Source organism: Corylus avellana, chromosome ca3 (genome assembly GCF_901000735.1).
Source record: "Corylus avellana chromosome ca3, CavTom2PMs-1.0".
NCBI classification, from domain to species: Eukaryota; Viridiplantae; Streptophyta; class Magnoliopsida; order Fagales; family Betulaceae; genus Corylus; species Corylus avellana.
Window position 1 is genome coordinate 34960839 of NC_081543.1, and position 11215 is coordinate 34972053.

The window sequence follows — 11215 nt, forward strand, 5'->3', positions numbered from 1 at the left end:
ATTCAATTAGTTGTGAACTTATCGATCGCACCCTTGTACATCAATCACATGCATCTTATATAATCGGACGTTTTATATAGCATCCAAATACATATCATGTCACATGTACCACCCAAACCATGCCAATGTCTTCATCAGTGGGTTTGGACATATTGATTTCGTTGACTTTTTTACCTACGTTCTCACAACCTGTGCGGCCCGTTTGCAAAGGATTTGAAAGGTTCGTACGAAATGTACATTCTTTTTTTTAAAAATATTAATTAGTCTCCAATTATTATTTTTTTTAATATAAACACATAATACACGCCTATATATCTGGTGACCCGGTCAGCAATTGCGGCTTCCTATTCAAGGAACATGGACTTTTTCTTCATTTTTTTTCCTGACAAAAAGTCCTTGTTCCCACAACCTTGATTATAGCAGCACTTTACTCAAAAACAAATAAAATAAAATAAAATAAAATTTAGTTTAAACTCTTTAATTACTATACGTTTGGAGAAGATTTCAAATTTTAAAAATTCTTAATATAACTTTTTTAACTTTTAATTTGGTTTAATTGACTCATTCGTCAGATTCAGTCGTTAACCCAATAAAAATGACTAAAATAACCAAATTATCCTTCAATTTTCATTTTTTCTTTTAATTAATTTATTTTTACTTTAAAAGTTAAGGGTAAATTTGAAATTTTATAAACAAATTAAGGGTATAAAGGTCATTTTATTAATTTTAATATTTAAAATATGATTGAAAATTCATGAAGTAAATTTGAGAAATTTTGAAATTTGAAGAGATTTTTTCAAAATGCTTAGTAATTCATAGGTTAAGTGAAATTTTCCAAAAAAAAAAAATTCTTGAAAGTTGTTCAAAAAAGATATATTAAGAACCACATCTGATTTTTTTAAGTCCGATCAAATTATAGCTTGACGTAACCTGATTAAAGTATTAGTATGACCTAAAATAATTAATACTAATAAAATTGAGAATTTTAATTTAAAAAGTGGAAGTTCCACCCTAATACCCCTAGATTACTTTAGATATTTGTTTGAGAACAAAGAACAACCACAAAGAACATGGACTCTAGTAGTATCTTTCAAAGTCTTGAATTGGTCAAGCACTCCAAACCCAACGTTTCTACGAAGTAGTCTTCCACTAAAGAATCAAATTCATCAATCATTAGTCGAGCGAGGAGAAATTTAAGCCTATTAAACGAAAGAACTCGAGCAATTCATCTTCGAAGCTCTTCTTTAGTTCGACAAAATGCAAAGGATTCCTCGAAAACAAGCTGTACAGCAGCAACAAGAACCTGCGAGATCATCCTCACTCGCAGGAGAATCCATAGAGGGAAATCGTGGGCAAAAGAATAGGTATGTCTCATCATCACCTCCTAGTCCTAGGCCTCGGCCAGCTTGCACGTGTTCCAATCGTCCTGGGTCTGTCAGCTGTATCAGTCACGGCTATGCGGTGCCGGCCGGGGAAAAGCTGAGGCGGAATAATAACGCAAAGGAGGTCCTGAGGAGGGCGTTGGCGCCACCAATTCGAAGATTGAGCCTCCGGTGGCTCAACTTCCGGCCAAAACCAAGTCGGCTCTCTAACATGTCGGTGGCTTAGCTTGCTTGCAGCTCCGATTTATATGTCAGTCTGGAAGCCATCCATGAGATTGCAATTTTCTTATATTTACTACGATTTTTTTTTTTTGTAGAAATTCTCCACACTACGTGTACAGACATTAAACTACTTGTTCCTTTTATTTAATTTGTACTGGAATTATTATTAGAACAATTGTTTTTATTTTCTTTCTTTTTTCTAAGCAAATAAGAAAATGATTATATGGATTAAAACAATAAATCAAAAACAAAAATTATAGTACAAAACTTAAAGTATGTTTAGGATTGTGTTTAAAAAATAGAATTTTTTTTTAAGTTAAAAAAATGTTTTTTTGACAAAACTTTATTAAAAGTGTATTTTGGTCATTTTTGGACCTTTAAAGCTGTCGTTTAATTTTTTATTTTATTTTTACTAAATGGATATTTTTTTTTTTCAAATGAATTTTGTGAGTGTTAACCATATATTTAGGCCCGTAGTTAAAAAAAGAAAAAAAATACTCAATCATTTTTGAAAGGGCATCATAAAGCAATTCTTGAAGCAAAAATGACACAAGAATGGACAACCATTTCCGGACCCGCTAAAGCACTTCAACAAGACAACAACCACCGAATGGAGGTTGATTAGAACAACTGATTGGCTCAATCGATTTGTATTTAATTTTCTTATTCAACCATTCTAAAGGTTATCTCAATGTAGAACACCTACTGCAATTAAATTGAATATTAATGGATGGAGGGATCATATTGGGAGAAACTTCGTGTAAACCGTGCAAATTAATTAGTGGAAGATAGAGCTAGCTAGCTAGCTGTATTAGAGATTCGAGCCTATTAAAGTCATTAGTTCGAACACCTCTCTTCCTCTTGTGTGAATATGTAAAAAAAAAATAGTGAAAGATAAAGCTAGCTAACTGTATAAGAGATTCGAGCCTAATGAAATATGTGGGTTAAGCAAACTTTCTGACCACATCAACGTGACATTTTTGCCTAAAGCAATTATCATAATTTGAATCCATCTTAGCATTAATATTTGAGGATTTGCCATCTCTTGTTATTTTTTCTTTCAAAAATAGAATTTGCCTTTAAAGTTTTAGTTCTCAAGAATCAAGATTCTCCCATCTTTAGAATTTTTATTACCTTTTAAGACGTTAGCTTACTGTTATAACTTACTTATAGGGATGAATTTAGAAAATCTTTTTAAAATTTTTTAAGAATAATAAAAATTTCGAATTTTCATCTTTTTTACAAACTATTTTCATAATTTGTTAAGAGTTTTATCAAAATCCCGGGACGGAACTAGAAATTCGATTTTAAGGGGATTGGACTGTATAAATAAATAAATATAATTCAAGGGCCAAATTTTCTAACAAATTTTAATTTGGGGTTATTTGGAGTAAACAACTAAACCCTCATTCTTTTGTAATCGCTCTACTGTTTAAACCCATCTCAATTTCTTAAAGAGAACTCAGAGAGAGAGAGAGAGAGAGAGAGTTTGAGGAAGCAGGCAAGAGAGAAAGCTAAAGGGAGGGAAGGAAACAGCGGGTGACTGAGGAGGCATCAACTGCACGACCCACGCGCTAGGTATAAGAAACTTCTCTCTCTCTCTCTCTCTCTCTCTCTGTGTTTCATGCGTGAACGGTAACTATGGTGCTGTTCAAGGGTGTTTTCAAAATTTCCTAAGACTTTCATACTTGTAGAGAGTAAGTCGGATTGATGGAAGTATTGGAATGATATGCATGTTGGTCTATGGTTAATTTTCGTAAACTTCTTAGGCATGAAAAGTAATGAAGGTTCGGTGGTGCCTTTTGTGTTGATTTCCCAACTCCTCCCAAAGGATATCTCATGTCATTTGCTGTGTTGTTGATGGTCTGGAGAATTTTCTTAGAAATCCACTTGTTGACATTGATAGTTGCTTGCATATCAAATTGTGAGAAATGTTTAAGGGTCTGTTGAGCTTCGGATGAATTGCCTTTTCTGTTTGCTTTAGTTTTCCTTGTTACTATTAGTCTCTCTTGTTTCAAATGCCGGAAACAGAATAATTGTCAGTAGATTAATTGCATGCAAAAATATTTTTCGTTCAGGCAGTGCTTTTTAGTGAGTTTTCTCAATTTTCCCCTTGCCTGTTGTTGAGATAGCATGACTGTGATTTTTTTTTTAATCATGATTGTGATGTTTTCAAATTATAAGTAGGCACCCTTTTACTTCACCCAATTTTCAGAGTGATATTGTTGGTGGGTGTTGGTTATTGTGAGCAATTAATTGTGGTTTTTCTTTGAGAAATAAGTATTATGTTGGGTGTTGAATATTCACCTAAATGAAATTGTGTGATACAATTGGTGTTCATTAACAGAATGGAATATGTTGATGGATGCTTTTGGTTGCCTGAGAGAAATTGAAGTGGACTATATATATATATATATATATAGATAAAAGATTTTTTCCTTGACCAATTAACGTATTAAAATTCTTTACTATTAGAAAACATGTCCCACTGTTATTCATTTTGCAGTGGGTTTTATGAGACTCTAGGAAAAGTTTTCAAGAGAGAAATGTGTCAGAGTGGTTAACCTGTGTTTAGAAAGCCTGGAGTAGTTAACCTGTGTTTGGATCAAAGAATGCATGACCTCTCCACGGTTCTAAATAGCTTTGAATGGATCGTTGGAAGGCTACTTTGATGGGTGAAAGGGGTTGGGGCAAGGGTCCTTTCTCTCCTTACTTTTTTGGTCTTGCAATGGAAGTCTTTTCTAGATTGATAGATGATTATGCTTCCCAGAACAGGGGATTCAGATTTCACTACCGTTGCTTGATATTGATATTTTTGCATTTATGCTTCACGGATGATTTTCTGATTTTTCTCAGAGGCAAATGTGAATTCTATAAATGTAGTGAAGCAGGTTTGGAAGAGTTTGAATCTCTTTCAGGTCTCAAAGTAAATCCTGACAAGAGCACGATGTTGTGCTCTGGAACTTCTGATATGGTTGAAAGACCTGTTGAAGGCCAGCTTACAAATGAGAGAAGGTAAGCTTCCAGGCCGGTATTTAGGAGTGCCCTCGGTCTCCACCAGACTGAGTTCTGCAGATTGTGCAGCTTTGGTAGAGAAGATAATTGGAAGGAGTGACTCATGGATTGCAAAGAAGCTTTCCTTTGCTGATCGTATCCATTTATTAACTTCCATTTTATACAACATCCAGGTGTATTGGACAGGGATCTTCATCCTGCCCAAGAAGATAAAACCATTGAACAGAAATTCAATTGGTTTCTTTGGAATGGCAAAGAAGATGGAGCTGCCTAAGCCAAAGTTGCATGGGATACTGTATGTTTTCCGAAGAAGTAGGGAGGGCTGGGTATTAAAAAACTGGTCAAATGGAATCAAGCTTTGATCCTTAGACATCTCTGGAATATCTTTGCTTGATCTAGTCCTAAGTGGGTTGCTTGGATCAAAGAAAACTTGGTAAAAGGGAAGAGCTTTTGGACAGTTGGGATATCCCAAAATAGCTTTTGGAGTTGGCGTAAGATATTGAAAATCCATGATATGGCTAGACGTTTTATAAAATTTGAGGTAGACAATGGGAAGGATATTCACTTGTGGATGGATTGGTGGCATCCCTCGGGCATACTTTTTGAAAAATATGATAACCGTGTGATCTATGATGCTCATAGTCGAATTGATGCTAAGGTCTTGAGTGTGCTGAGCAATGGAGTTTGGCTCTGGGGTCCTGCCAGATCTGATGAGCTGGTGGAAATCCAGATGAGGTTACCTGAGGTACCTATAGGTGCAATTGACAAACCAGTTTCGATGATTTCCAAAAAAGGGGAGATACATGAGTCATGAAACTTGGGATGAAATAAGGCTGAAGAATCCAACTGTTGATTGGTGGAAAGTAATCTGGTTTCCTCTAGCTATCCCCAAGCATTCTCTTATCATGTGGTTGGCAACAAAAAATTGTTTGACAACTGGTGATCGTTTAATCAAATGGGGTTATAAGGGAGCTGTCGTGTGTTTTTTTGTAGGAGTGTAATGGGGACTAGAGAGCATACCTTTTTTAAATGTTGCTTCAGCACCCGAATCTGGAGAGAAAGGTATGGCAAGATGCAGAATTTCTCAACCTCTGACAGATTAGGAAGATGTTGTTCATAATGCTGTGCAGGAATGGAGGAAAAAGTCCTTGAAAGCTAATCTTGTAGATTAGTGATTTGTGCCACAGCTTACAATGTTTGGCGCAATTGAAATGAGATAAAATATGGTAGCCAATCAAAAACGGAAGACAGAATATGTAGAAAATATTTTGAGAAGTTAGAACCAAAGTTTTGGGCAAAGGGAGATTTAACAGGAACCCTGAGAATGTAGAACTATGTCAGAATTTGAGCATTAAAGAGGTGATCTTGATGTAGAGAAGTGTTGCATTTTGTTCTGCAGTATACTATTTTAGAGAGTATGGCAGCTGGTTTCTGCTCTTTACAGAGTAGAAGCAGTTTGTAGTCTCTGAGTAGGTATGAATTGTAAAAATGTAATTTGGTTTGGGTGGCTAGTATTCTGACTAGTTTGTTTGTAGGTGTGTTTTGTGTGTTCCTGCATGATAGTGGCTTGTTGTATCTTTGTGTTTCTACTGATCTGCTGAAGAGTTGTAATTGTGTCGTTTTGCTAATGAAGAACTTATTCATTGAAAAAAATAAAAGAAAGCCTGGTGTACGCCGAATAGCTAAGGGATATAAATGGGGATGAATAGAGGCTAGTTCAATGAGTGTAGTAGAGGCCACATTCATATATACACTGCATGTAGGATCGTATTTTTTGGTAGCTAATTTTACTACTCATAAATAGTACTTGAGCACTACCTACTTGTGAAAAAGTCTGAGTGAAGGACTTTTTAGATAAAAGATTTTTGCCTTGACCAATTAACGTATTAAAATTCCTTCCTATGAGAAAGTATGTCTCATGGTGGTTCACATTTCAGTGGGTTGTATGAGACTCTAGGAAAAGTTTTCAAGAGAGAAATGGTCAGAGTAGTTAAACCTGTGTTTAGAAAGCCTGGAGTAGGCTGAAATCTGAATTGCTAAGGGATATAAATGGGGATGAGTAGTGGCTAGTTCAGTGAGTGTAGTAGAGGCCACAGTCATAAAGCTTATTAAAGATGTGGAGATTGATTACTGCTAAGCACCGTGGATATTGGAAATTAAAGACCTAAACTTCAACATCATGGTGGAGAGGGTTAGAAATGCAAATAAAAAGGTCAAAATCTGAGGTCCTGAAAAGATGTAGCATCTTTTTTTTTTTCCTCAAAAGAAAATTCTTAGGAAACACACGAAAATCATTAGGTCATAATAGGAATGTATATATCAGTGGCTTGCTGGAAACTTAAGAGTCTTTACCTGATTCGGGATGTATGATGATTAGATTCTTGATGAATATTTTTATCCTGGGCCTGACTCAATACAGGAGCTCTCATTGCTTAGTTTTTTGGTTTAATTGTTACTTGTTCAAAAGAAAGGACTAAGACTCTGTTAATTGTTGCTTGTGTTAAACATGGTTTTGCTAGTTAATTTGAGACCAATTATGGTTTTAGTGGGCCACTAGTGAATGATCCCTTCTCGGTTCGCCTTTTACTAGAAACATTGTCTTTTGAATTTTATATAAAAAGGTACTGAAAATACTCATTCAAACTTGGGGAATGGCTTGCTTTGCAGTAATGGCAAGAAAGTGACGTTATGTGGATGCATGCATGGTGCAGAAGATGATACTATTGGATATTGATCATATTGTAACATTAAAGACATATTTTGAAGTTGAAGTTGGATTGAAGTTTTCCTTTTTTTGGCAAGTCGGCATTGAGGCAGATTTAGGTCTTAAGTTGATGTTTATATGATTAATTGGTGTGTAAAGCATAATCCAATCATAACCTTAGGCTACGTTTGGTACATTGGAATATTGATTCCTTGGGAATAGGATGAATATTACTAGGATACAAGAAGCTAGAATGAAATAACCATTCCTTTTATTTCATATGGTGACAACACAGGAATGACCATATTTTCTTACTAGAATTGAATCGAATTTCCAATATTCTAGCTCTAAAAATTATTTCCCAAAAAACCCTTTTTTTACACCAAAAAAGAAAAAAAAAAAAGAAAAAAAAAGCACTTCATCCCATGGATGGCCAGCCACCCTAACATATAGAAGGTACTCATTTTATATTTTACAGCTAAAAAATCTTCTAATTTATGCAAAAATGATGGAAGAAGAAGTGAATTGATTCTAGATTCAGGAGTGGTACCCAAAATTTAAATTTGTTTCCATTAGAATCCAAAATTTTAAACATATAGAACGTGAATGGCCTCATCATTTCCACTTCTTTCCATGAAGGTTAAGTTAAACAAAATGGTTATTTTTGGAGTTGCTTATGTTGCTAGTACATTTATGTTTGCATGAACGTGCTGTATGAAGTTTTCCTATTAACTTGTCTTAATTACTAACTGTTCTTTTCTTAATCTTGAATATTATGACATGATTAGTTGAGTGTTGGAGTCATTATCACCATTTAGTCGGTTCAGTTTCATTCTGACCAATTTTACTATCTTGCACTCAAAGGCCTTTCTTTTGTCGTATTCATATATTTTAATGGTGGCTTTGAGCAGCCCCTACTAAGAGTAAACATCTGTATGTCTAGATGGCTTTACAAGAAAAAATTAGATAAATTCAACAAAATTAATCGTGAGAATCATAATTTATGAATAACTAACAGTATACCCATAATCTCTGAACTTATATCTGAAGATCTTTGGTACAATTTAGGGATTTTACTCATTCCTGTAATTTGAAATGATTTGTGCTTATTTTCATATTTTTGAGACATATAGGGCTGTTTCATGCTATCTGTCCAGAACTAGTACACTCAAGGCGCAATCCCAGGCTAGTATTTGTCACTACATTTTATAAACCATGTTAATTTTGAGAGTATAAGCCTGGAGTAGGATGAATTGCTAAGGGATATAAATCATTAAGTGCTTATTTAGGGTAATGCTTTACCCTATGAAATGATTTTTCATAGGGTAAAGGCTGCTTTTTTATTTTGAATGACTTTACTTCTCTTTAGTAGATCAAATACAACTGCTATGAGAAACTCAACAATTTCTTGCAAAAGTTTACAATGGTTCGAAACAGTTTATTTGAGTATGTGATATCTAGTTACTTTACCATTTGTATTTGGTTTTCTTGTAACAGATAGAAGGAACTCATTTTTTATATTACCGATAAAATCTTCTATTTTATTCAGAAATGAAGGAAGGAGAAGTGAATCGATGCCAGATTCTGGAGTGGTACCCAAAATTTAAATCTATCTCCATTAGAACCCAAATTCATGAACTTCCTGAATCGTCTATTCAATACATTCTTGACGATTATGGTCCCTACCTTTTACCTGTTTCTATCTATAATGATGACGCCCTACCCAATAGAATCCATAACCCTGAAGAGGAGGAAGACTATCAGGTATCAGAAGGATCTGGAGACGAGTAAGAACAACCCTCGCCACCCCCATCTTTCCCTGAACTTGAATTGAAAATTAAGGAATCAATTGAATCCCTTGGTGGTGCAGTCTTCCCTAAGTTGAATTGGAGTGCACCAAAAGACTCTGCTTGGATCAGCACAACTGTGAGCCATTTAGCGAGATTGCACTCTTGCTACGGTCATCTGAATCGTTGATCCATGATTTATGTCATGCATATGATTCATGCAATGACAAGTCCTCATCAAGACCACAGAATTTCTTCCTTGCGTTCCGCAAGTGGTACCCCTCTCTTAGGCTAGAGATGGAATTTCGTTGTTTTGTACGGTGTCAAAACCTAGTTGGAATTTCCCAACATGAGGTGACTAGTTTTTATCCTATTCTTCTTAAGAAGAAAATTGATCTTGAGCGGTTGATTCGACAATTTTACGAGGATGAGGTGAGGCTGAAATTTGAATCGGAAAATTACACATTTGATGTTTATGTTACAAAGGATGAGCAGATTAAGGTTTTGGATTTCAACCCTTGGGGTGCATTTACATTGCCGCTGTTGTTTGATTGGGAGGAGTTAGAGCAAAACACTAGGGAAGAATGCCGGCAATTTTGACACGACCCGCGAACCCGACACGAAAAAACAGGTATTGGGTTTGGACTTATCGGGTTCTGGTCGTAATTGGGTCTACCCTATTAAAACCCGGTAATTTCGTGTCTGGCAGGTCGACCAGCCAGACCCGCACAATATCCGGGTCTGGCGGGTCGACCCGCTAGACCCGGTTTTTTTGTTTGTTTGTTTTTTTTTTTTTTTTCTTCTCCGTCTTCTTTCTTCTTCGTTCTTCCAGAATCAGGATAATGCACTAAGGCAGAGCAGATCTCTACCTTTCTCACTCGTCACTCGATCTCTCTGCTCGCTCTCTCTCTCTCTCTCAAGTGACAGTCTCGGTCTCTCAGACTCTCACTCTCCCTCCGTCTCGGCGTCTCTCGAGTCTCGGCTCTCTCTCGGGTCTCCCTCCTCACTGTAGCCGTCCTCATCGATTTTTCCTGCCAAACAAACAAAGCTTTAGAGATTACTGGTATGGAGATTTTCTACTAGTTTATAAGCATAGTAAGGATGAGCACTGAACTAAATTTTTTTGCTTTGCCCCCAAAACAAAACAAAAAAAAAAAAGAAAAAGAAAAAAAAAAACAAAGAGGAAAAAGGAAGGAAAGAGACCTTCTTTCTCTGCAACTGCAATGGCGTTTCACAGAGTCACAGACCCACAAAGCCCAAACCAAAACCAAAGTCCCTAATCCTCTTGCTCTTACCGTCTTACGAGCCATAGCAGCAATTGCCCTCTTGTTCCTTTCTCTTCCCTTATTTCTATAAATGGGTTCTCTTCATATATTACAATTTTTATTTTTTTATTTTTATTTTTATTTTTAAATTTTATAGTTTAGGGTTTTAAGTTTTAACGGGTCGGGTCGGGTTTACCCGATTAGACCCGGTTATTTTAAACGGGTAAAACGGATCGTGTCGGCTTACCCGGCTATTTTCGTGTCATAATCGTGTCAGACCCGATTACCCGTTTAGCTAAACGGGTCGTGTCTGGATATTAGGTAATCGTGTAACGGGTATCCGCGGGTCGTAATCGGGTCGTGTCAGATACCCATTTTGCCACCCCTCCAGCAGTGCCGTATGATTACTTGGACACTAGCTTTGGAAGTGGCTGGGATCAATTTCTGAGGAATGTTGATGAGGAGTTGCAGCGGCAGACCAGGTCTTCTGAAGTAGGTGCTTGAGGTTTTGAGTGTCTTGATTCATGAGACTATTGTTGTAGTTTCACAGGTGATTTCATAACTACTCACTTTCATGGGCAGACTATACTTGTAATCAGGATTCTTTGTTTTGCGTGTAGTTGCTCAAAATACAGGATGCTGCCTCTGCAATCATAATAACATAACGATGAATCTGATTTTGGTGCAACTTCCATTCTTGTAGAAAATGATCCACACGAAATAGCATTTATGTTGCACATTCCCAGTGTAGTATTGGTAAGTTTTTAGACATTGACATGTAAACACCTGGCTAGAGCACGAATACTTTCATAGGACATATGTGAGACACGTGGCTTTAAA

The 11215-nt window shown here is 36.2% G+C and overlaps 1 protein-coding gene and 1 pseudogene across 1 annotated transcript; both read left to right on the forward strand.

Annotated features, from left to right (window-relative positions):
- Positions 1 to 3054: 3054 nt before the first annotated feature.
- On the forward strand, positions 3055 to 11052 carry LOC132175983 (uncharacterized; annotated as a pseudogene).
- Positions 4252 to 5433, forward strand: LOC132174488 (uncharacterized). The gene is made up of 3 exons (XM_059586137.1): positions 4252 to 4619; positions 4666 to 4914; positions 5019 to 5433. The coding sequence occupies exons 1-3, from the start codon at positions 4252 to 4254 to the stop codon at positions 5431 to 5433; spliced, it is 1032 nt and encodes a 343-aa protein (XP_059442120.1).
- Positions 11053 to 11215: the final 163 nt, after the last annotated feature.